Here is a 27,807-nt window from a genome sequence, read left to right on the forward strand (position 1 = left end):
CAGCCTGGAGGATCAACCCCCGACCATTGTCCCAGACTGTCAGTCATTACTTTCGACCCTCAGTCCTCATCCTTCGAACACCTACCATCACCCCATGACCGTCAACCTTCATCCCTGATGCTCACCCATTGCTTCCCTACATCCAACCATCATTATCACCCAGCCATAGCCCCTAGCCATCTCTCAGGCCTCTGGGATCGCCCAACAGCCTACAGCCGATGATGCCCAGTCATAGCCCCAACAATGGCCTCCAGTCAATGCCTCCAAATATCATTGCTCAGAAGGAGTAATGAAAAACTATCTTACAAAAAATCCCTTAAAATTAATATATTGTAAAAACCACAGTCCCCATAGGTAAACAAAATATATATCTTCATGCTAAACCAGATACATGATTACAAAACATCTATTATACCTTATATCAGCTAATGGACCATGGGAGTAAGACGGTGGGACAACTATCCCCATTATTCCCTAGACATAAGACCTAAAACGTGCCACACAGGTTGCACCCGAAGATTTGGGAAGATTGTGCCCCACAATCACCATGGCTTACTGTCACTCAGTGACTACCGGAAATCCGCCAGGTGCACAGGAACCCCGGTGAGCGCCGCAACACACAACGGTGGGCCCTGGCGCTAGGGGAAAGGGGATCAGGATCACCTCCTAAACTCACCTGAGGCTGATCCCCGCACTCCCTAACATCCCTATACGCGTTTTTTTACCCCATCGCCAATAGGCCGCCGATTGCATGCCTATTCCTTTCTTTCCCTGGACTCATCCCTGTATAGTGCGCAGGGCAGCGGGAACACTAGTCCTGCTCTAGGTTAAAAGCATAGGGAAGATAAGACAGACAAGGGTAAAATAAACAGCAATCATACAACGCATTCCAAACAACAAGAGGTAATAATGAGGAACGGACCAGAGGGGAAAAACCCAAAGAGGACTAAGGGAGGGAAACAACACAACTTTCACACAGGAAGTGTTCTCAGAATGGCTTTCTGGTCCTCAGCTCACAGGCTCCCTCTAGAGGTGGGTAAAGCAGAAACTATCACCAGCAATTACCTGGGCTGGGAGAGGGGTCTTTATAGCACAGCTGATTAGCAATAAAAAACAGCTGCCCATACCTTTCATTCAGAGTTTCAGGAACCAGAGGATCTACTTAACCCTAGCAGTGCTGGATAAAGGAGAATCTGCACAGCCAGCAGTATTAACCTCAGCAAGTGTGTATGAGGCCCTGCGCTGCGATCTCCTGACACCAGAAATAGGAGGGACCACGCTCCGTCGTGGTACCCTCGTGACACTTACCTTATCAATACTAAAATAAATAACATTTCAATCCCAGGGTGCTGTATACAGACAGATAATGAGGAAAGGAATTAAGGTAAAAACAAGGTCCCAAAACTCACTGCCTTCACATATACATGCACCATATGACACAGCATGCGCTTGCAGTAGCAGTCCCCAATGTCCGGACACCATGCTGCACCTCTATGCGCCCCCCCTCATTTATGTCGTTTCCTCAGGAGGTGCACAGGTCAATATATCAGTTCATGTTAAGCAGGACGATGTCAGTAACTCTGCTGCTCATTAGATTGGTCTATCCTCCATATTTAGATACCTGTTCCCCAGTGACATCACTTACTACAATGTTCAGAGAAGGTCAAACTCATTTTCATGGAGGGCCACATCAGCATCATGGCTGTGTTCAATGGGCCACTTGTAATTGTAAGGGTTCAAGTAGATCTCCAAGCAACACGGTACCAGCATGGACTGCAATGTACAGACTAGTCAGGGGCTATACGAGAGCTGTCCCTGGGTAGTATGGCTATATGTGAACTGTCTCTGGATAGTAGGGCTATACGAGAGCTGTCCCTGGATAGTAGGGCTATACGAGAGCTGTCCCTGGGTAGAATGGCTATATGTGAACTGTCTCTGGATAGTAGGGGCTATACGAGAGCTGTCCCTGGATAGTAGGGGCTATACGAGAGCTGTCCCTGGGTAGTATGGCTATATGTGAACTGTCCTGGGTAGTAGGGGCTATACGAGAGCTGTCCCTGGGTAGTAGGTCTATACAAGAGCTGTCCCTGGGTAGTATGGCTATATGTGAACTGTCTCTGGTTAGTAGGGCTATACGAGAGCTGTCCCTGGGTAGTAGGGCTATACGAGAGCTGTAATGGGTAGTAGGGGCTATACGAGAGCTGTCCCTGGGTAGTAGGGCTATACGAGAGCTGTCCTGGGTAGTAGGGGCTATACGAGAGCTGTCCTGGGTAGTAGGGGCTATACGAGAGCTGTCCTGGGTAGTAGGGGCTATACGAGAGCTGTCCCTGGGTAGTAGGGGCTATACGAGAGCTGTCCTGGGTAGTAGGGCTATACGAGAGCTGTCCCTGGGTAGTAGAGCTATACGAGAGCTGTCCCTGAGTAGAAGGGCTATACGAGAGCTGTCCCTGGGTAGAAGGGCCATATGAGAGCTGTCCGTGGGTAGTAGGGCTGTACAAGATCTGTCCCTGAGTAGAAGGGCTATACGAGAGCTATCCTCTGGTAAAAGGGCTATACGAGAGCTGTCTGTGGGTAGTAGGGCTGTACAAGATCTGTCCCTGAGTAGAAGGGCTATACGAGAGCTGTCCCTGGGTAGTAGGGCTATACGAGAGCTGTCCCTGGGTAGTAGGGCTATACGAGAGCTGTCCCTGGGTAGTAGGGCTATACAAGAGCTGTCCCTGGGTAGTAGGGCTATACGAGAGCTGTCCCTGAGTAGAAGGGCTATACGAGAGCTATCCTCTGGTAAAAGGGCTATACGAGAGCTGTCCCTGGGTAGTAGTAGTAGGGCTGTACAAGATCTGTCCCTGGGTAGAAGGGCTATACGAGAGCTGTCCCTGGGTAGTAGGGCTGTACAAGATCTGTCCCTGGGTAGAAGGGCTATACGAGAGCTGTCCCTGGGTAGTAGGGCTGTACAAGATCTGTCCCTGGGTAGAAGGGCTATACGAGAGCTGTCCCTGGGTAGTAGGGCTGTACAAGATCTGTCCCTGGGTAGAAGGGCTATACGAGAGCTATCCTCTGGTAAAAGGGCTATACGAGAGCTGTCCGTGGGTAGTAGGGCTATACGAGAGCTGTCCCTGGGTAGTATGGCTATACGAGAGCTGTCCGTGGGTAGTAGGGCTGTACAAGATCTGTCCCTGAGTAGAAGGGCTATACGAGAGCTATCCTCTGGTAAAAGGGCTATAGATGTTGCAAATTGAGTCTTACTTTAGCTCACTCTCTTCAACGAGGAAATTCCTGCAATCTCTACTCCTAAACCCCAAAATAGTACACCCTCCTCTAGCCACCTTAATACAATTTTGGCCATGCTGAGGGTGAGCAGGTATATCTGGACTAATTAAGAAAATATTTATCACATCCTTACAGAGATATTTATGCTCAACTTAAATTTAGCGTCCTGGTAAGCCAATGGCCCAATCCCTCACATGCGCCAATCCGGATACGCCACCACATCATAGTGACGAAGCTTGAGACCTGCATATCCAGCGATCCCAATACGCCACCTCGTCATAGTGACGTTGCCTGAGACCCGCACATGAGCCGATTTGGATACATCATCACGTCACAGTGACGTTGCCTGAGACCCGCGCATGAGCCGATTTGGATACATCATCACGTCACAGTGACGTTGCCTAAGACCCGCACATGAGCTGATAGACATCACCAAGTCATAGTGAAGTTGTCTGAGACTAATGCATGTGCCGATCCCAATACGCCACTACAACAAAGTGACATTGCCTGACACCCGCACATGCGCCAATCCAGATACATCACCACATCATAGTGACAGCGCCTGAGACCCATGCATGCGCCAATATGCCACTACATCATAGAGATGTTGCCTGAGACCTGCACATGTGCCTGCCACGTAAGCTGTCTGTTAGATCGCAGTGTATGTATGCGGGCGCAGTGATGCAAGCCTCAGCTAACAGAACGATAGTGCAGCTAGCTCTGGTGTTATATGTCCGCCATAGGGAGGCTGGGCAAAGTAAACATGAGTACTTTGGAAATTTAGAGGATTAAATCAGGGCACACTTAACCAGCATCTTCTATATATGAGCTGATGTAACAGTTTCCAGCAAGCACACAGCTATATAACATTGCTCCAGGCAGTAGTAGATGGAAGGCTTTAATAATTTTCACACAGGGCTTCCAGAATAACATAGATGACAGTCTGTTCACAGATTATCTTCTCTCCTTACACAGAGTCTTTTTCCTTACATAACGAATGCAGAACACTGTACCTTATCATGCAGTGAGGCGAGGGGAGGGGTGAGTCCTATAGTGGTCACTTCTCTCCTTTATACTTCTGCTGCACAGAGTTTGCTCTTGAAGTGTCCTGAGTATTCTCCACTCCTGACAGTCTTTCCTGGACTGGCTGGCATCTATAGTGTGCCTCTTTTCAGGATACATACACTAAACTTTTATGAGCACTGCTCCTTCTTCTTTGTAGAGTGACAGACACTTCTTTCCTTTTACAGAGGCAGATACACACTCACTGCTTCCATGCGTCCCCTAGGCCACTGCTGGATACTTCCTGTCTCCTGCTGAAGTCTTAACTCCCCAGTTGCTGGATGATTTTAGATCATCTGTGCAGTTCCGATTTTGTGTTAACTCTTTGTGGTTTTGCTCCATCAGAAAAGGGCAGGGATTGTCAGCCCCATACTTACTGTTTCTACGGGCATGTGAGAATCCATCACTTAGGAGCACTTTGCACACTACGACATCGCAGGTGCGATGTCGGTGGGGTCAAATTGAAAGTGACGCACATCCGGCGTCGCAGGCGATATCGTAGTGTGTAAAGCCTTGTTGATACAATTAACGAGCGCAAAATCGTCGTAATCGTATCATCGGTGTAGCGTCTGTCATTTCCATAATTTGGAAATGACCGATGTTGCGATGTTGTTCCTCGTTCCAGCGGCAGCGCACATCGCTGTGTGAAGCCACAGGAGCGAGGAACATCTCCACCTGGGTCCTGCGGCTCACGCTAGCTATGCAGAAGGAGGTGGGCGGGATGTTTACGTCCCGCTCATCTCCGCCCCTCCGCTTCTATTGGCTGCCTGCCGTGTGACGTCGCTATGACGCCGCATGACCCGCCCCCTTAATAAGGAGGCGGGTCGCCGGCAAGAGCAACGTCGCAGGGCAGGTGAGTGCATGTGAAGCTGCCGTAGCGATAATGTTTGCTACGGCAGCTATCACTAGATATCGCAGCTGCGACGGGGGCGGGGACTATCGCGCTCGGCATCGCTAGCATCGGCTTGCGATGTCGTAGTGTGCAAAGTGCCCCTTAGGATTATTTGGGGTTTCTATGATATTTCAACCCAAATGGTCAGAACAATGTGGTAGGGATAGTTGTCGCTCCCTCTTACCTCCAGGAGCCATTAGCTGCTACAAGCTGTTTGTAATAGATTTACTGTAGATAAATCATGTTCATGACGTATTATCTAAATATCTATTTGTTTTCCAATGGGAAGGATATTTTTAATACTATATATCCAGGGTGCAGAAATCCAGTCCTCAAGGATCACCAACACTGCATGTTCTCAGGATTTCCTTAGTATTGCACAGGTGATAATTTAATCACTTGCTCAGGTGATGATTGTGACGGGAGTGTACAACAGAGCAAAGGATGGACGAGGCCGAGGGACGATCCAACAGGTTTATTCACAAGAACACTGGAACAGCACACGATAAGTCCACGTAAAACAGATTCGGGGGCCCTTCCCAACAATCCTCGGACCGGATAACAAAGCAATCGTCCTTACAGTAGTCCAAAGAGTTCCACACAATCCCACGGGCCGCCACACAGGCCTAGCTCCGTCCGTGTCCACAGCCACCCAGGCTGGGAGCTCCTTCTCTTTCCAAGTTTTAGCTCACTCTGAGGTTACAAAAAGGGAAATGCATTGTCTGTGCTCCTTGACCAGCCCACCATGTTCAGCTTTCATCAATGGTTTGGTCCATCACAGGGCTCTGATATGTCTGCCAGCCACAGTAGATGAAGGGATCCCCTGCTGTGCAGCACAATGACTATTCCTTCACTGGCCAATGCAATTACAGATTAGATACACAACTCTGGATAGAAGATGACAGGCTATTTACATAATCACATTAGATGCCAAGACTGCAATTGTATGAGAGAGACACATTGAGACCAGTAGCTCCCCCAAGAAAATACATGAATTACAACTAATACAACCAGGGAAAAGTTACATGACATATTATACAAAATAAATGACAGGGAAATATACATATCATGACATAGTATCACAGCATATACAGTGAGAGGGTAAATTACATCTTCACAATCCCTCCCCCTCCCAACTTGTGTACATACTAGGGACCTCTACAGGTCACTGGTTAAGTACACACAGGCAGAGCGTTACTTACATGTGGCTTCATGCAGCCACGAATTGGCATCGTAGCTCTCCACATCATTGCCCAGGAGAACAGCTGCAGGCAGACCACCCATCACCCCAACCACACATCGCCTGACCCCAAAACCAATGTTCAGATCCACAGTGGCTGTGGGAATAGTCCTCCATTGTCCACCAGCCAGTTCAATGACAATCCCAGGTCCTCTATGGATTGCCTCAGGCCGAACCACTCGGGGATCAGCCAGTGTGAGGAAAGCACCCGAGTCACAAAATCCAACAAGTCTCTGTCCATCCAGCACAACCTCCTGCAAGTGCTTACCTCGATGAGCAGAAGTCGTCATAACTGCGGGTCGCACCCCGTAAACTCCTGGTGGTGCAACATGGGGGGCTGAGTCACTAGGCCAGTCCTCACTTAGCGGTGCCACATCTTCCTCCATGGCACTGGGCTGTAAATAATTAACAATCCGATTGGGTGCAGGATCAGTCCTCATTTGAACAGCTGGGCAGGAGACTTGCCGATGCCCTGGCTGTCCACATTGATAGCATCTGAGCTGGGTCTCCCTCCATCCAAGGCGTCCTCTTGGGTAAGGGGTAGGCGAACTTGGAGGCCGGCTCCCACCTGAAGGTGCTGTAGGGGTTTGAGGATGATTCCTCCATGGGCTGGCTGGGCATGAGGCCTGCAAATGCCCGGGATGCCTACAAACATAACACCTGCGCTCTGTTACTTCCTCTCCCCGGCGTATTCCAGAAAGTGCAGTAGAAGCAACTGGAGGCACATTAACATGGGTATCAACATGTGGTGGCTTAGAGGAACGTGGAACAATGGGGACAGAATAACTGGGGGCATCCGGTGTTGTGGAGCTGTTAGGCGTCTCTCCATCCTCCAACAGAACCCTCCACTGAGGCTTGATGGTGAGCACCTCATCAGCTAGAGCAGCAGCTTGTTCCACAGTTGACGGCTTTCTCTCACGCACCCATTCCCGGATCTCAGCGGGGCACTGGGCAAAGAATTGTTCTTTTAGGATGACCTGCAGGAAGGTCTCCCAAGATAAGGCCTCCTCTGCCTCCAGCCAGCGATTACATATTTGTTTGAGTCTATGAGCATATATCTTAAAAGACACTTCCCCATCACAGGCTAAAGCACGGAACTGAGTCCTGTAAGTGTCTGGCGTTATAGCATAATGTTCTAGAATAGTCTGTTTAATATCCGCATACTCACAGTTCCACCGAGGGTCCATAGCTCTATAGGCTTCAGCAGCTCCCCCCTCTAGGAGCCCAACCAGATGCCGGACACGCTCCCTGTCCGGGACTTCCATTAATCGACACTGATGCTCAAAGTCCTGGAAGAAGCCCTCAATGTCACCTGCAGCCTCATTAAACGGCTTAAAGTCTTTGCGGGACACCCTGGGAAGTTCCCTCATGATGGGTGCTGGGGTTACAGTCTGTCTGGAACCTCTCGCGGCTTCCACAGCGAGCTGCTTATCCAGCAATGCCATCTCCTCCATCCTGCGCTCCTTCTCTTTAGCTCCACGCATGACCTCCATCTTATATTCTATGGTGGTCTCCTCTCCCAGCAAGGCCATCTCCTCCTCGTACCACACAACCCACTGACTTTTTTGGGTATTTACCTCCGGCTGCCGTCTTTCTTCCGTTTGCTGTGAGGATCCTTCCTCCACGTCATTTTGCGAGCAGACTCCTTCTAGCGCCTCAATCAGCTGCTCCTTGGAGAGTCCTTTGAAACGAACTCCTACTTCACGGGCCTTTGATTGCAGGCTCCCCAAAGTCCAGGTCTTGTACTCTGCAGTGCTGGTTCCTGATGTTGAGCCATTGTCCTCCATTCCTTCTGCTCTGATCCCAGCGCTGCCAACCAGTTTGTGACGGGAGTGTACAACAGAGCAAAGGATGGACGAGGCCGAGGGACGATCCAACAGGTTTATTCACAAGAACACTGGAACAGCACACGATAAGTCCACGTAAAACAGATTCGGAGGCCCTTCCCGACAATCCTCGGACCGGATAACAAAGCAATCGTCCTTACAGTAGTCCAAAGAGTTCCACACAATCCCACGGGCCGCCACACAGGCCTAGCTTCGTCCGTGTCCACAGCCACCCAGGCTGGGAGCTCCTTCTCTTTCCAAGTTTTAGCTCACTCTGAAGTTACAAAAAGGGAAATGCATTGTCTGTGCTCCTTGACCAGCCCACCATGTTCAGGGGGTAGGGGTCACACATCCTTTCATCAATGGTTTGGTCCATCACAGGGCTCAGATATGTCTGCCAGCCACAGTAGATGAAGGGATCCCCTGCTGTGCAGAACAATGACTATTCCTTCACTGGCCAATGCAATTACAGACTAGATACACAACTCTGGATAGAAGATGACAGGCTATTTACATAATCACATTAGATGCCAAGACTGCAATTGTATGAGAGAGACACATTGAGACCAGTAGCTCCCCCAAGAAAATACATGAATTACAACTAATACAACCAGGGAAATATACATATCATGACATAGTATCACAGCATATACAGTGAGAGGGTAAATTACATCTTCACAATGATCCTAACACCTCAATACTAAGAAGCTACAGAACACAGACTGTACAGTGTCAGTGTGCACGTGGCACAACTCTGGGGACTTATTTTGTGTGACTTTGAATTTGCTAGCGTCATCTGCTGGGTGACAAAGTGTGGGGAAATCCATGCCTTGTTCAATTTTATAAGAGTCAGCCTATCTGCATTTTCCGGTGACAGGCAGATGCACCTATCCTTTATGATGAGTCCAAGATTTTGTAGCAGCAGGTAATGTAATGCAATCAACCCTGCATAAAATGCTCCTTAAACTCTGAAAGCACTAACAAGCACAGATAACAGTTATATTAGAATTATTCCTTTAAAACTGTGGTTTGTTTGGTCTTGCAGTAAGTAATGTAGTGCAATCAACCCTGCCTAAATGCCTTGTTTTAAACACTTTGTAGCCCGTACTCCATTAAACACTGAAAGCCCTAACAAGGAACGATGGCAGCAGTTTTTGAATACTCCCCTTTAAAATGGTGGTTTGTTTGGTGCAGAAGTAGCTAATTGAACGCTATCAACCCTGCCTAAATGGCTTTTTTTAAACACTCTGTAGTCCTTAATCCATTAAACTCTGAAAGCACTAACAAGCAGAATTGTAAAACCTCTATCTCTATCTTTGTGATGGTGTTTTGTTTGTTGCAGCAATAGGTCATTTAACGCTACCAACCCTGCCTAAATGTCTTTTTAACACTCTGTACCCTGCCCCGGGATCTCGCCATGCACTATGCTCAGCTTGCAGCGGTCTTGTGATTTAGCCTTGAAAAGTGCTATTTGTTTCATCTTCCCGCTAGTCCTCGCACTAACACTATCCCTTCTATGACAGCAGCTCGTCCTACATTCGCTCTGGATCAAATGCACCTAACATGGAGTCAGCAGGTCTTATATAGACTCAAAAATGCGTTCCAGCCAGCCAATCCCAGTAATGCCAGAAGCAAAGATGGCTACAGCATTAATGTGATTGGCAAGCAATCCCAGCATGTTTAGTAGCTGAAAATCAGGAGCCAAACATGCGGGGAGTGGACTCGAATCTCGAAATCCAGGACGGCCTCTACCTTAATGGGATACATCTGAAAACCTTTAGCAGAAACCAAATGACCCAAAAACTGAATCTGTTGCACCTCATGTTGACACTTCTCTAGTTTGGCAAACAAATGGTTGTCACAAACAACCTGAAGCACCTCCTGAACAAGCTCCCGATGCTCCTCACGAGAACATGAGTAAATGGAGATGTCATCGAAGTATAATCACTACAAACCTACCCACCAGAGAAGAAAAGATATCATTGATGAAGTTCTGAAACTGCTGGTGATTGGCATCACCAAATTCTCAAAGTGCCCCTGGGGTAGGAAGGCATCTTCCTCTCATCACCTTCTTCTCCTCTCAGATCCAGTTTAGAAAACCACCTGGTTCCCACAAATTGACTAAACAAATCAGGAATAAGAGGTAGTAGATTACGTACAGTAATCTTATTAATCTCTCCACAATACAAAAAAGATGATCGCGGCCGGTGCAGAGGCCGCAGCAGTCAGCGCTAATTTCAGATGATTTGCCGTCACTGCGCAGAGTGAAGCTCTGGGCACAGGTAACGCAACCACCAGTCAATCAGAGGCCAGTGGCTGAAGTGTATGACGTCACCTACTTGCCTTTGACCGGCCGGCAGCTGCTCGTGGAATAGTTGTGTGAAGCACCCCACGGGACCGGGGTTTCTTTTACTCATCACCGGGCCGGTGATGGAGGAGTCTTTGGGGATGTCATGGCGGCCTGGCCCGATTTCGTGGCCCCGAGATGCCCATGAAAGGGAGATGTGAAGGAAGGTGAAATGGTGGGGGTAGTTGTCTCGTGACGACACCTGTGGTAAGCAGCTAAGAGGGAAGCCACCGCTGCGGGATGTCGCTCTCCTCCGGGGTGGATGGTAACGCAGCTCGAGTGTTTCAGCCTTCCACAGGAAGAGCTAGGCCCCGGGGAGGATGATGGTGGTGGTAGTAGTGGCCGATGGCGCCGGAGTCTGGGACATCGGTGCCGGCAATGACAGGGACAACACAGGGGTTGCGGTTCAAGTTCTCTTTACTCACTGCAACTGTCGTCACCCTTGGAGTGCCAGTTTCCACTATGGTGGGCTCCAGCCGATCCCGGATAGTTCAGAGGTCACCACCGGTGTTCCCACCGGTATGTCCTTCCTGGTAGGGGGTGCCTCCACGCCTGTGTCTGGTATATGGAATGTGCCGCGGGTGCTTCCTGCACGCTCCGCGGACCCTGTAATTCCCCTGCGCTGTGCAGAACCTGGGCTGAGCTTCCTGTTCTGAGCTCCCAGAAGTTAAAAGGTAGTTGCTTTGGACTGAGGTCCCGACTTGTCTCCGTACCCCGAGCTGTGCCCGGAGTTGACTGCCTATGTGAGAAGATGCTCCTTCCTTTCCCCCAGTGGTGCTCGCCCCTCAGGTGGTTGTCCTAGTGACCGGGAAAGTCCCATACCTAGTGATGGCCACCCCTTGTTTACCCTACGCCAGTCCCAGTGGGAAAGCACCTAACTGTATGTTGTGTGTGAATGTGGTAAACACCAGTGGTTAACCCCTTCCTTACCCGGGATGAGTACCGCACCTTAAGTGAGATGCAATACTCTGTGGCGACTGAAGCCTCAGGGGCGCCACATGTGCACAGAGTTTGACTTTGCGCAGCGTATCTGAAGTAAAGTACTGACTGACTGCGGTACCAGGGGCACGATCACCAAGGGGGTCACGGGCCACAAGAAGAGGACACAAGAGAACGGAGGACAGCCACGTGAGAAGGGCGGTGGTGTATCCTGCAGCCCCAGGGGTGAGTTCCGGGGACCACAGTGCTCGGGCTGGCAGCCACATTTCCTGGTTGCCGGCAGTTAAATCCATACCTGCACATAGCGTTCTCTGCTCAGCGCTGCGTCCAGGGCACGTTCATCTGTGGACGGAGCTAGTGCGCTGTGTACTGAGCTCCTGTCCCACACATGAAGAGAGGCTCCAAAACATCAACATCCTGTCAAGCTGTCTATCCCAACCCCAGTGCTGCCTGTATACCCCCCAGAACTGTCTGTCTCCCCAACCCCAGTGCTGCCTGTATACCCCCACAGAACTGTCTGTCCCCGCAACCCCAGTGCTGCCTGTATAACCCCCTAGAACTGTCTGTCCCCCCAACCACAGCGCTGACTGTATGCCTCCCCAGAACTGTCTGTCCCTCCCAACCCCAGCACTGCCTGTATACCCTCAGAACTGTGTGTCCCCTGACCCGTGTTGTATCCACCCCCAGAACTATCTGTCCTCCCAACCCCAGTGCTGTATACCCTCCCAGAACTCTGTTCCCTGACCTCAGTGCTGTATATTCCCCAGAACCGTCTGTTGTCCCCCCATCCAGTGCTGTATACCACCAAAGCTGCATGTCCCCCACCCCAGTGCCGTAAAAATGGTGTGTATGTGTGTGTGTGTGTGTGTGTATTGCTACAAGAAGAGGACCAGAGAAGGGGACATTAATGCAAGAAGAGCACCAGCGTTTTCACATTTGTAAAAGGGGACAATGATGGGCACATTACTACAAGATGAGGGCAGGGATGGGCACATTACTACAAGATGAGGACGTTGGGCACATTACTGCAAGGGGACCAGTATGAGTACATTACTACCAGGGGACCAGGATGTGCACATTACTACAAGATGATGACCAGAATGGGCACATTACTACCAGAGGACCAGGATGAGCACATTACTACCAGAGGACCAGGATGAGCACATTACTACCAGGGGACCAGGATGGGCACATTACTACAAGGAGACCAGGATGGGCACATTACTACAAGGAGACTAGGATGGTCATATTACAACAGGGGACCAGGATGGTAACATTACTACCAGTGGACCAGGATGGACACATTACAAAAGGATGGGGCACATAACTATAGGATGGAGACAAGGATGGGCACATTACTACAGGATGGAGACCAGGATGGGCACATTACTACAGGATGGAGACCAGGATGGGCACATTACTACAGAATGGAGACCAGGATGGGCACATTACTACAGGATGGAGACCAGGATGGGCACATTACTACAGGATGGAGACCAGGATGGGCACATTACTACAGGATGGAGACCAGGATGGGCACATTACTACAGGATGGAGACCAGGATGGGCACATTACTACAGGATGGAGACTAGAATGGGCACATTACTACAGGATGGAGACCAGGATGGGCACATTACTACAGGATGGAGACCAGGATGGGCACATTACTACAGGATGGAGACCAGGATGGGCACATTACTACAGGATGGAGACCAGGATGGGCACATTACTACAGGATGGAGACCAGGATGGGCACATTACTACAGGATGGAGACTAGAATGGGCACATTACTACAGGATGGAGACCAGGATGGGCACATTACTACAGGATGGAGACCAGGATGGGCACATTACTACAGGATGGAGACCAGGATGGGCACATTACTACAGGATGGAGACCAGGATGGGCACATTACTACAGGATGAGGTACGTTACTAAAAAATGACGACCAGAATGGAAAAATTAATACAAGATATTGGCCGAAATTACTACATGTTGCTAATTGTAATATTACTTACAAGAAGGGGACAAAATGTAAAAAAAAATAAAAACTAAAGCATGGTTTTTTTTCACCATTAAAAATGATTTTTATATATAAACAAAAAAGTGATCCAAAGTTGTAAAGAGAAATAAATGGTACCAGTAAAAACATCGCTTGGCCCTGCAAAGAATGCAGCCCCTCAAATTATTATTTTTTTCTATATACGGCCCATTTGCCCAGCCGAGGTTGAGATCCCTGGTCTAGAACCTCTGTGTGTGATTGCTGTGACTTTTTGGTTTCCCAGTTTGTCTATTTGTGTGGGTTTAACCACTCCTGTCCCGGGTGTCTCCTGTTGTGGGGGAGAGGAGGTATTAGAGCAGGGCTGGCCAGGAGCAGGGCTAGGTTGGCGGTCTACACCTCTTCAGCATCAGAAATATCTCTGGTATAAGGAACACCTGGGGAACCCTAGCCTGGGGGTCAGTCTAGGAGCCCCGGTCCACAGTTATCCCCTTATACTTCATGACACAAGTGTTTGAGATCACAAATGATGGTAGCCTTAAAAGTATGTTTGAGATTTCAAATCTCCCAATGTTCTGGTTGAAAGTCAAGACAGAATATTCTGCGATCGCCACAAAAGCACTAATAACTTTGCTCCCAATTCCAATATCCTCTCTTTGTGGAAGAGTTTTCTGCAATGAAACCAGGGGGAAGAGTCAACAGTGTGACATCAAAGTGAGGGAGTATCCGAGCTCCACACCAGTATCTGCACCTCCTCAGGGGAAGGAGTCAGTGTGACATCAAAGTGAGGGAGTATCCGAGCTCCACACCAGTATCTGCACCTCCTCAGGGGAAGGAGTCAGTGTGACATCACAGTGAGGGAGTATCCGAGCTCCACACCAGTATCTGCACCTCCTCAGGTGAAGGAGTCAGTGTGACATCACAGTGAGGGAGTATCCGAGCTCCACACCAGTATCTGCACCTCCTCAGGGGAAGGAGTCAGTGTGACATCACAGTGAGGGAGTATCCGAGCTCCACACCAGTATCTGCACCTCCTCAGGGGAAGAGTCAGTGTGACATCAAAGTGAGGGAGTATCCGAGCTCCACACCAGTATCTGCACCTCCTCAGGGGAAGAGTCAGTGTGACATCAAAGTGAGGGAGTATCCGAGCTCCACACCAGTATCTGCACCTCCTCAGGGGAAGAGTCAGTGTGACATCACGGAGAGGAAGTACCCGAGCTCCACACCAGTATCTGCACCTCCTCAGGGGAAGAGTCAGTGTGACATCACAGCGAGGAAGTACCCGAGCTCCACACCAGTATCTGCACCTCCTCAGGGGAAGGAGTCAGTGTGACATCACAGCGAGGAAGTACCCGAGCTCCACACCAGTATCTGCACCTCCTCAGGGGAAGAGTCAGTGTGACATCACAGCGAGGAAGTATCCGAGCTCCACACCAGTATCTGCACCTCCTCAGGGGAAGAGTCAGTGTGACATCAAAGTGAGGGAGTATCCGAGCTCCACACCAGTATCTGCACCTCCTCAGGGGAAGAGTCAGTGTGACATCACAGCGAGGAAGTATCCGAGCTCCACACCAGTATCTGCACCTCCTCAGGGGAAGAGTCAGTGTGACATCACAGCGAGGAAGTATCCGAGCTCCACACCAGTATCTGCACCTCCTCAGGGGAAGGAGTCAGGGTGACATCGCAGCGAGGACGTACCCGAGCTCCACACCAGTATCTGCACCTCCTCAGGGGAAGAGTCAGTGTGACATCACAGCGAGGAAGTACCCGAGCTCCACACCAGTATCTGCACCTCCTCAGGGGAAGGAGTCAGTGTGACATCACAGAGAGGAAGTACCCGAGCTCCACACCAGTATCTGCACCTCCTCAGGGGAAGAGTCAGTGTGACATCACAGCGAGGAAGTATCCGAGCTCCACACCAGTATCTGCACCTCCTCAGGGGAAGAGTCAGTGTGACATCACAGCGAGGAAGTATCCGAGCTCCACACCAGTATCTGCACCTCCTCAGGGGAAGGAGTCAGGGTGACATCGCAGCGAGGACGTACCCGAGCTCCACACCAGTATCTGCACCTCCTCAGGAGAAGGAGTCAGTGTGACATCAAAGTGAGGGAGTATCCGAGCTCCACACCAGTATCTGCACCTCCTCAGGGGAAGGAGTCAGTGTGACATCACAGCGAGGAAGTATCTGAGCTCCACACCAGTATCTGCACCTCCTCAGGAGAAGGAGTCAGTGTGACATCAAAGTGAGGGAGTATCCGAGCTCCACACCAGTATCTGCACCTCCTCAGGGGAAGAGTCAGTGTGACATCACAGAGAGGAAGTATCCGAGCTCCACACCAGTATCTGCACCTCCACAGGGGAAGAGTCAACATTGTGACATCACAGTGAGGGAGTATCTGAGCTCCACACCAGTATCTGCACCCCCTCAGGGGAAGGAGTCAGTGTGACATCACAGCGAGGAAGTATCCGAGCTCTACACCAGTATCTGCACCTCCTCAGGGGAAGAGTCAACATTGTGACATCACAGTGAGGAAGTACCCGAGCTCCACACCAGTATCTGCACCTCCTCAGGAGAAGGAGTCAGTGTGACATCACAGAGAGGAAGTATCCGAGCTCCACACCAGTATCTGTACCTCCTCAGGGGAAGGAGTCAGTGTGACATCACAGCGAGGAAGTATCCGAGCTGCACACCAGTATCTGCACCTCCTCAGGGGAAGGAGTCAGTGTGACATCACAGAGAGGAAGTATCCGAGCTCCACACCATTATCTGCACCTCCTCAGGAGAAGGAGTCAGTGTGACATCACGGAGAGGAAGTATCCGAGCTCCACACCAGTATCTGCACCTCCTCAGGGGAAGGAGTCAGGGTGACATCACAGAGAGGAAGTATCCGAGCTCTACACCAGTATCTGCACCTCCTCAGGAGAAGGAGTCAGGGTGACATCACAGAGAGGAAGTATCCGAGCTCCACACCAGTATCTGCACCTCCTCAGGAGAAGGAGTCAGTGTGACATCACAGAGAGGAAGTATCCGAGCTCCACACCAGTATCTGCACCTCCTCAGGAGAAGGAGTCAGTGTGACATCACAGAGAGGAAGTATCCGAGCTCTACACCAGTATCTGCACCTCCTCAGGAGAAGGAGTCAGGGTGACATCACAGAGAGAAAGTATCCGAGCTCCACACCAGTATCTGCACCTCCTCAGGAGAAGGAGTCAGGGTGACATCACAGAGAGAAAGTATCCGAGCTCCACACCAGTATCTGTACCTCCTCAGGGGAAGGAGTCAGTGTGACATCACAGCGAGGAAGTATCCGAGCTGCACACCAGTATCTGCACCTCCTCAGGGGAAGGAGTCAGTGTGACATCACAGAGAGGAAGTATCCGAGCTCCACACCAGTATCTGCACCTCCTCAGGAGAAGGAGTCAGTGTGACATCACAGAGAGGAAGTATCCGAGCTCTACACCAGTATCTGCACCTCCTCAGGAGAAGGAGTCAGGGTGACATCACAGAGAGGAAGTATCCGAGCTCCACACCAGTATCTGCACCTCCTCAGGAGAAGGAGTCAGTGTGACATCACAGAGAGGAAGTATCCGAGCTCCACACCAGTATCTGCACCTCCTCAGGAGAAGGAGTCAGTGTGACATCACAGAGAGGAAGTATCTGAGCTCTACACCAGTATCTGCACCTCCTCAGGAGAAGGAGTCAGGGTGACATCACAGAGAGAAAGTATCCGAGCTCCACACCAGTATCTGCACCTCCTCAGGAGAAGGAGTCAGGGTGATATCACAGCAAGGAAGTATCCGAACTCCACACCAGTATCTGTACCTCCTCTCAAGGGAAGGAGTCAGTGTGACATCACAGCAAGGATGTATCCGAGCTCCACACCAGTATCTGCACCTCCTCAGGGGAAGGAGTCAGTGTGACATCACAGCGAGGAAGTATCCGAGCTCTACACCAGTATCTGCACCTCCTCAGGGGAAGGAGTCAGGGTGACATCACAGTGAGGAAGTATCCGAACTCCACACCAGTATCTGAACCTCTTTAGGGGAAAGAGTCAGTGTGACATCACAGCGAGGAAGTACCCGAGCTCCACACCAGTATCTGCACCTCCTCAGGAGAAGGAGTCAGTGTGACATCACAGCGAGGAAGTATCAGAGCTCCACACCAGTATCTGCACCTCCTCAGGAGAAGGAGTCAGGGTGACATCACGGAGAGGAAGTACCCGAGCTCCACACCAGTATCTGCACCTCCTCAGGGGAAGGAGTCAGGTGACATCACAGCGAGGAAGTACCCGAGCTCTACACCAGTATCTGCACCTCCACAGGGGAAGAATCAACATTGTGACATCACAGGGAGGAAGTACCCGAGCTCCACACCAGTATCCGCACCTCCTCAGGGGAAGGAGTCAGTGTGACATCACAGCGAGCAAGTATCCAAGCTCCACACCAGTATCTGCACCTCCTCAGGGGAACGAGTCAGTGTGACATCACAGTGAGGAAGTATCCGAGCTCCACACCAGTATCTGCACCTCCTCAGGGGAAGCAGTCAGTGTGGCATCACAATGAGGACATACCTGAGCTCTGCACCAGCTTATGCACCTCCTCATGGGAAGGAGTCAGTGTGACATCACACAGAGGACATACCTGAGCTCTGCACCAGTATCTGCACCTCCTCAGGGGAAGGAGTCAGTGTGACATCACACAGAGGACATATCTGAGCTCTGCACCAGTATCTGCACCTCCTCAGGGGAAGGAGTCAGTGTGACATCACAGAGAGGACATACCTGAGCTTTGCACTAGTATCCGCACCTCCTCAGGGGAAGGAGTCAGTGTGACATCACAGAGAGGACATACCTGAGCTTTGCACTAGTATCCGCACCTCCTCAGGGGAAGGAGTCAGGGTGACATCACAGTGAGGAAGTATCCGAACTCCACACCAGTATCTGAACCTCTTCAGGGGAAAGAGTCAGTGTGACATCACAGCGAGGAAGTACCCGAGCTCCACACCAGTATCTGCACCTCCTCAGGGGAAGGAGTAAGTGTGACATCACAGCGAGGAAGTATCAGAGCTCCACACCAGTATCTGCACCTCCTCAGGGGAAGGAGTCAGGTGACATCACAGCGAGGAAGTACCCGAGCTCTACACCAGTATCTGCACCTCCACAGGGGAAGAATCAACATTGTGACATCACAGGGAGGAAGTACCCGAGCTCCACACCAGTATCCGCACCTCCTCAGGGGAAGCAGTCAGTGTGGCATCACAATGAGGACATACCTGAGCTCTGCACCAGCTTCTGCACCTCCTCAGGGGAAGGAGTCAGTGTGACATCACACAGAGGACATACCTGAGCTCTGCACCAGCTTATGCACCCCCTCAGGGGAAGGAGTCAGTGTGACATCACAGAGAGGACATACCTGAGCTTTGCACTAGTATCCGCACCTCCTCAGGGGAAGGAGTCAGGGTGACATCACAATGAGGACATATCTGAGCTCTGCACCCGTATCCGCACCTCCTCAGGGGAAGGAGTCAGTGTGACATCACACAGAGGACATACCTGAGCTCTGCACCAGCTTATGCACCCCCTCAGGGGAAGGAGTCAGTGTGACATCACAGAGAGGACATACCTGAGCTTTGCACTAGTATCCGCACCTCCTCAGGGGAAGGAGTCAGGGTGACATCACAATGAGGACATATCTGAGCTCTGCACCCGTATCCGCACCTCCTCAGGGGAAGGAGTCAGTGTGACATCACAGAGAGGACATACCTGAGCTCTGCACCAGCTTCTGCACCTCCTCATGGGAAGGAGTCAGTGTGACATCACACAGAGGACATACCTGAGCTCTGCACCAGCTTATGCACCTCCTCAGGGGAAGGAGTCAGTGTGACATCACAGAGAGGACATACCTGAGCTTTGCACTAGTATCCGCACCTCCTCAGGGGAAGGAGTCAGGGTGACATCACAGTGAGGAAGTATCCGAACTCCACACCAGTATCTGAACCTCTTCAGGGGAAAGAGTCAGTGTGACATCACAGCGAGGAAGTTCCCGAGCTCCACACCAGTATCTGCACCTCCTCAGGGGAAGGAGTAAGTGTGACATCACAGCGAGGAAGTATCAGAGCTCCACACCAGTATCTGCACCTCCTCAGGGGAAGGAGTCAGGTGACATCACAGCGAGGAAGTACCCGAGCTCTACACCAGTATCTGCACCTCCACAGGGGAAGAATCAACATTGTGACATCACAGGGAGGAAGTACCCGAGCTCCACACCAGTATCCGCACCTCCTCAGGGGAAGCAGTCAGTGTGGCATCACAATGAGGACATACCTGAGCTCTGCACCAGCTTCTGCACCTCCTCATGGGAAGGAGTCAGTGTGACATCACACAGAGGACATACCTGAGCTCTGCACCAGCTTATGCACCTCCTCATGGGAAGGAGTCAGTGTGACATCACACAGAGGACATACCTGAGCTCTGCACCAGCTTCTGCACCTCCTCATGGGAAGGAGTCAGTGTGACATCACAGAGAGGACATACCTGAGCTCTGCACTAGTATCCGCACCTCCTCAGGGGAAGGAGTCAGTGTGACATCACACAGAGGACATACCTGAGCTCTGCACCAGCTTATGCACCTCCTCAGGGGAAGGAGTCAATGTGACATCACAGAGAGGACAGTCCTGAGCTCTGCACCAGTATCCGCACCTCCTCAGGGGAAGGAGTCAGTGTGACATCACAGAGAGGACATTCCTGAGCTCTGCACCAGTATCCGCACCTCCTCAGGGGAAGGAGTCAGTGTGACATCACAGTGAGGACATACCTGAGCTTTGCACCAGTATCTGCACCTCCTCAGGGGAAGGAGTCAGTATGACATCACAGAGAGGACATATCTGAGCTCTGCACCAGTATCCGCACCTTCTCATGGGAAGGAGACAATGTGACATCACAGAGAGGACATTCCTGAGCTCTGCACCAGTATCCGCACCTCCTCAGGGGAAGGAGTAAGTGTGACATCACAGAGAGGACATATCTGAGCTCTGCACCAGTATCCGCACCTCCTCAGGGGAAGGAGTCAGTGTGACATCACAGAGAGGACATATCTGAGCTCTGCACAAGTATCCGCACCTCCTCAGGGGAAGGAGTCAGTGTGACATCACACAGAGGACATTCCTGAGCTCTGCACCAGCTTATGCACCTCCTCAGGGGAAGGAGTCAGTGTGACATCATAGTGAGGACATACCTGAGCTCTGCACCAGTATCCGCACCTCCTCAGGGGAAGGAGTCAGTGTGACATCACAGTGAGGACATACCTGAGCTCTGCACCAGTATCCGCACCTCCTCAGGGGAAGGAGTCAGTGTGACATCATAGTGAGGACATACCTGAGCTCTGCACCAGTATCCGCACCTCCTCAGGGGAAGGAGTCAGTGTGACATCACAGTGAGGACATACCTGAGCTCTGCACCAGTATCCGCACCTCCTCAGGGGAAGGAGTCAGTGTGACATCACAGTGAGGACATACCTGAGATCTGCACCAGCTTATGCACCTCCTCAGGGGAAGGAGTCAGTGTGACATCATAGTGAGGACATACCTGAGCTCTGCACCAGTATCCGCACCTCCTCAGGGGAAGGAGTCAGTGTAACATCACAGAGAGGACATATCTGAGCTCTGCACCCGTATCCGCACCTCCTCAGGGGAAGGAGTCAGTGTGACATCATAGTGAGGACATATCTGAGCTCTGCACCAGTATCCGCACCTCCTCAGGGGAAGGAGTCAGTGTGACATCACAGAGAGGACATATCTGAGCTTTGCACCCGTATCCGCACCTCCTCAGGGGAAGGAGTCAGTGTGACATCACAGAGAGGACATTCCTGAGCTCTGCACCAGCTTATGCACCTCCTCAGGGGAAGGAGTCAGTGTGACATCACACAGAGGACATACCTGAGCTCTGCACCAGCTTATGCACCTCCTCAGGGGAAGGAGTCAGTGTGACATCACAGAGAGGACATACCTGAGCTCTGCACTAGTATCCGCACCTCCTCAGGGGAAGGAGTCAGTGTAAAATCACAGTGAGGACATTCCTGAGCTCTGCACCAGTATCCGCACCTCCTCAGGGGAAGGAGTCAGTGTGACATCACAGTGAGGACATACCTGAGCTCTGCACCAGTATCCGCACCTCCTCAGGGGAAGGAGTCAGTATGATATCACAGAGAGGACATATCTGAGCTCTGCACCAGTATCCGCACCTTCTCATGGGAAGGAGTCAATGTGACATCACAGAGAGGACATTCCTGAGCTCTGCACCAGTATCCACACCTCCTCAGGGGAAGGAGTCAGTGTGACATCACAGAGAGGACATATCTGAGCTCTGCACCAGTATCCGCACCTCCTCAGGGGAAGGAGTCAGTGTGACATCACACAGAGGACATTCCTGAGCTCTGCACCAGCTTATGCACCTCCTCAGGGGAAGGAGTCAGTGTGACATCACAGAGAGGACATATCTGAGCTCTGCACCAGTATCTGCACCTCCTCAGGGGAAGGAGTCAGTGTGACATCACACAGAGGACATTCCTGAGCTCTGCACCAGCTTATGCACCTCCTCAGGGGAAGGAGTCAGTGTGACATCACAGTGAGGACATACCTGAGCTCTGCACCAGCTTATGCACCTCCTCAGGGGAAGGAGTCAGTGTGACATCACAGTGAGGACATACCTGAGCTCTGTACCAGTATCCGCACCTCCTCAGGGGAAGGAGTCAGTGTGACATCACAGAGAGGACATATCTGAGCTCTGCACCCGTATCCGCACCTCCTCAGGGGAAGGAGTCAGTGTGACATCACAGAGAGGACATATCTGAGCTCTGCACCCGTATCCGCACCTCCTCAGGGGAAGGAGTCAGTGTGACATCACAGAGAGGACATATCTGAGCTCTGCACCCGTATCCGCACCTCCTCAGGGGAAGGAGTCAGTGTGACATCACAGAGAGGACATTCCTGAGCTCTGCACCAGCTTATGCACCTCCTCAGGGGAAAGAGTCAGTGTGACATCACAGTGAGGACATATCTGAGCTCTGCACCAGTATCCGCACCTCCTCAGGGGAAGGAGTCAGTGTGACATCACAGTGAGGACATATCTGAGCTCTGCACCAGTATCCGCACCTCCTCAGGGGAAGGAGTCAGTGTGACATCACAGAGAGGACATATCTGAGCTCTGCACCAGTATCTGCACCTCCTCAGGGGAAGGAGTCAGTGTGACATCATAGTGAGGACATATCTGAGCTCTGCACCAGTATCCGCACCTCCTCAGGGGAAGGAGTCAGTGTGACATCACAGAGAGGACATATCTGAGCTCTGCACCAGTATCTGCACCTCCTCAGGGGCAGGAGTCAGTGTGACATCATAGTGAGGACATACCTGAGCTCTGCACCAGTTTCTGCACCTCCTCATGGGAAAAAGTCAATGTGACATCACAGGGAGGACATATCTGAGCTCTGTACCAGTTTCTGTACCTCCTCATGAGAAGGAGTCAATGTGACATCACAGAGAGGACATATCTGAGCTCTGCACCAGTATCCGCACCTCCTCAGGGGAAGGAGTCAGTGTGACATCACAGAGACGACGTACCTGAGCTCTGCACCAGTATCCGCATCTCCTCAGGGGAAGGAGTCAGTGTGACATCACAGAGAGGACATATCTGAGCTCTGCACCAGTATCCGCACCTTCTCATGGAAAGGAGTCAATGTGACATCATAGTGAGGACATACCTGAGCTCTGCACTAGTATCCGCACCTCCTCAGGGGAAGGAGTCAGTGTGACATCACAGAGAGGACATTCCTGAGCTCTGCACCAGCTTATGCACCTCCTCAGGGGAAGGAGTCAGTGTGACATCACAGTGAGGACATATCTGAGCTCTGCACCAGTATCTGCACCTCCTCAGGGGAAGGAGTCAGTGTGACATCACAGTGAGGACATATCTGAGCTCTGCACCAGTATCCGCACCTCCTCAAGGGAAGGAGTCAGTGTGACATCACAGAGAGGACATTCCTGAGCTCTGCACCAGTATCCACACCTCCTCAGGGGAAGGAGTCAGTGTGACATCACAGAGAGGACATATCTGAGCTCTGCACCAGTATCCGCACCTCCTCAGGGGAAGGAGTCAGTGTGACATCACACAGAGGACATTCCTGAGCTCTGCACCAGCTTATGCACCTCCTCAGGGGAAGGAGTCAGTGTGACATCATAGTGAGTACATACCTGAGCTCTGCACCAGTATCCGCACCTCCTCAGGGGAAGGAGTCAGTGTGACATCACAGTGAGGACATACCTGAGCTCTGCACCAGTATCCGCACCTCCTCAGGGGAAGGAGTCAGTGTGACATCACAGAGAGGACATATCTGAGCTCTGCACCCGTATCCGCACCTCCTCAGGGGAAGGAGTCAGTGTGACATCACAGAGAGGACATATCTGAGCTCCGCACCCGTATCCGCACCTCCTCAGGGGAAGGAGTCAGTGTGACATCACAGAGAGGACATATCTGAGCTCTGCACCCGTATCCGCACCTCCTCAGGGGAAGGAGTCAGTGTGACATCACAGAGAGGACATTCCTGAGCTCTGCACCAGCTTATGCACCTCCTCAGGGGAAGGAGTCAGTGTGACATCACAGTGAGGACATATCTGAGCTCTGCACCAGTATCCGCACCTCCTCAGGGGAAGGAGTCAGTGTGACATCATAGTGAGGACATATCTGAGCTCTGCACCAGTATCCGCACCTCCTCAGGGGAAGGAGTCAGTGTGACATCACAGAAAGGACATATCTGAGCTCTGCACCAGTATCCGCACCTCCTCAGGGGAAGGAGTCAGTGTGACATCATAGTGAGGACATATCTGAGCTCTGCACCTCCTCATGGGAAGGAGTCAGTGTGACATCATAGTGAGGACATATCTGACCTCTGCACCTCCTCAGGGGAAGGAGTCAATGTGACATCACAGAGAGGACATATCTGAGCTCTGCACCAGTATCCGCACCTTCTCATGGGAAGGAGTCAGTGTGACATCACAGAGAGGACATATCTGAGCTCTGCACCAGTATCCGTACCTCCTCATGGGAAGGAGTCAATGTGACATCACAGAGAGGACATACCTGAGCTCTGCACTAGTATCCGCACCTCCTGAGGGGAAGGAGTCAGTGTGACATCACAGAGAGGACATATCTGAGCTCTGCACCAGCTTCTGCACCTCCTCATGGGAAGGAGTCAGTGTGACATCACACAGAGGACATACCTGAGCTGTGCACCAGTATCCGCACCTCCTCATGGGAAGGAGTCAGTGTGACATCACAGAGAGGACACATCTGAGCTCTGCACCAGTATCCGCACCTCCTCAGGGGAAGGAGTCAGTGTGACATCATAGTGAGGACATATCTGAGCTCTGCACCTCCTCAGTGGGAAGGAGACAGTGTGACATCACACAGAGGACATATCTGAGCTCTGCACCAGCTTATGCACCTCCTCAGGGGAAGGACAGTGTGACATCACAGAGAGGACACATCTGAGCTCTGCACCAGTATCCGCACCTCCTCAGGGGAAGGAGTCAGTGTGACATCATAGTGAGGACATATCTGAGCTCTGCACCTCCTCATGGGAAGGAGTAAGTGTGACATCATAGTGAGGACATATCTGAGCTCTGCACCTCCTCATGGGAAGGAGTCAGTGTGACATCACACAGAGGACATATCTGAGCTCTGCACCAGCTTCTGCACCTCCTCATGGAAGGAGTCAATGTGACATCACACAGAGGACATATCTGAGCTCTGCACCTCCTCAGGGGAAGGAGTCCAATATGACATCACACAGAGGACATACCTGAGCTCTGCACCAGTATCCGCACCTCCTCAGGGGAAGGAGTCAGTGTGACATCATAGTGAGGACATATCTGAGCTCTGCACCTCCTCATGGGAAGGAGTCAGTGTGACATCACACAGAGGACATATCTGAGCTCTGCACTAGTATCCGCACCTCCTCATGGGAAGGAGTCAGTGTGACATCACACAGAGGACATATCTGAGCTCTGCACTAGTATCCGCACCTCCTCAGGGGAAGGAGTCAATATGACATCACACAGAGGGACATACCTGAGCTCTGCAACCAGTATCCGCACCTCCTCATGGGAAGGAGTCAGTGTGACATCATAGTGAGGACATATCTGAGCTCTGCACCTCCTCATGGGAAGGAGTCGAGTGTGACATCAAACAGAGGACATACCTGAGCTCTGCACCAGCTTCTGTGCCTCCTGCTCTGACAGTGAATTCACCTCATAAAACTTCTGGTTTGCTCTTGAATATTGGAAACTGATGAACCTCTTCGATTTGGTGTAAATGACGAGATCTGAGAGCTGCATAGACATCATTGTTTTTGGCTAAGAGGAAGACAAGGAAGTCGCCATGATCGATCTGATACCAATGAATGAAGCCGATTAAAGTTCCATGCGGACTCTTATCTTATCCCTAATCTGGAGCAGGCATGGGACAGATTTTCTATTTATGAACCAGGAGGCTCAGGATTAGGAATGAGCGAACCGAATACCTAGTATCCCATGCTGAGCGCCAAACACAGACTTCTATCTGCACATACAGTTCCAGTTTGGTTTGTCACCTTAATAAAGCTTGTTGAAAGCCTGCAGAGCAGCCAATCGGCAAGCTTAAAAATAATTTATCAGGGTGAGAAGGAACATGGTTATTTGGCCCTTCCCAACCTAAAACTAGCATCCCGCAGCCACCACCAAAAGTGGTACAGCCATTATATGTTCCAAATCTGATGCTTTACCCGCCTCTTTCCCATTGCCCTGGTGCAATGGCAATCTGGGTAATATATGGGGATCATGCCAGATGTAAATTGGCAGCTGACATCAAGCCCAGGGGCTAGTAATGGATATTAGACACCCTCAATACTAATCCAGTAAGTGAATGGTATAAAAAAACAAACAAAACACACACTTTCAGGAAAAAAATACTTTATTTGAATAAAAACTCCACCATACACCCTCATTCACCAATGTATGAAATAAAAAATCCTGGAAGTTCCAACAATGATCTAACATGTAATGCCCCAGTTCTCAGACTGAGGACAGCCACTCAGCACCAGCCCTGGATTTTCCCATGGACGGTGACATCAATAACCTTACATGACCTCACCACTCGTGGAAAACTCCGGGCCTGCGACCGCAATACTTGGCAAGGACGGTGAGGTCATGTAAGGTGGTGAAAGATTACTGGTAGTAACCTATGGATCCTTGGTCTGAAAACTTTCTCAGAACGAGACTCCATAGGAATCGATGGGCGTTGTGGGACATTATCTGTTGGATTATCTTCCAGAATTTGTTTTTAATTAAGAAAATGTTGAACGAGGGAAAGTATTTTTTTCCTGTGTTTTTTAACCACTCACTTACCGGGTTAGTAATGGGGGTGTCTGATAGAAGCCTCTCTATTACTAGCCCCTGAGCTTGAGGTCAGCTGACATTAACCCCAACCACCATTACCCCGATTGGCACCACACCAGGACAATCAGGAGGAGCCTGTCAAAGTACCAGAATTGGAGCATCTAATGGATGTGCCACTTCTGGGGACAGCTGCAGGCTGCTATTTTAAGGCTGGGAAGAGCCCAATATCCATGGACCTTCCCAGCCTGATAATACCAGCCTCCAGCTTTCTGCTTTACCATGGCTGCTTATTGACTATGAGGGGGGACCCCACAACATTTTTTAAATTATTTATTTAAATAATTTAAAAAACAGTGTGATCCCCATAACCAGCCAAGGTAAAGCAGACCACTGGGGTTGCAGCCTGTTTCTGTCTGTTTTACCCATGTTTATTATCAAAAATAGGGAGGCAGCCAACGTCATTTTTTTCTAATTAGCTCTTTTTATACTACAATATAACTGTAACCAATCACAGACGCGGGGCACAGAGGGTGGGCGGCGGGGGGCGCATATAGCAGTCTGACTGCAACCTATGACAGACACCGGCACAGATGGCAGGGGGAGGTGCGTGTACTGCAGTCTGACTGAAACCAATCACAGACAAAGGCACAGAGAGTGGGGGGAGGGGCATGTATTGAAGTCTGACTGTAACCAATCACAGATGTCGGCACAGCGGGTGGGCGTCGGGGGTGTGTATAGCAGTCTGACTGCAACCAATCACAGACTCCTGCACAGAGGGTGGGAGGTGGGGGGCGTGTATAGCAGTACAAC

The 27,807-nt window shown here is 50.9% G+C and overlaps 1 protein-coding gene across 1 annotated transcript in view; it reads right to left on the reverse strand.

The window, feature by feature from the left end:
* LOC142279928 (1-phosphatidylinositol 4,5-bisphosphate phosphodiesterase zeta-1-like) overlaps window positions 1–25,973 on the reverse strand; it is a 60,616-nt gene extending 34,643 nt beyond the window's left edge. The window contains exon 1 of the mRNA XM_075332713.1: window positions 25,824–25,973. Coding sequence (XP_075188828.1) covers window positions 25,824–25,968 — 145 coding nt within the window. The 5' untranslated portion in view covers window positions 25,969–25,973. The remainder of the gene's footprint in view (window positions 1–25,823) is intronic.
* Window positions 25,974–27,807: the final 1,834 nt, after the last annotated feature.

The sequence above is a fragment of the Anomaloglossus baeobatrachus genome, unplaced genomic scaffold (assembly GCF_048569485.1).
Source record: "Anomaloglossus baeobatrachus isolate aAnoBae1 unplaced genomic scaffold, aAnoBae1.hap1 Scaffold_444, whole genome shotgun sequence".
Taxonomy (NCBI): Eukaryota; Metazoa; Chordata; class Amphibia; order Anura; family Aromobatidae; genus Anomaloglossus; species Anomaloglossus baeobatrachus.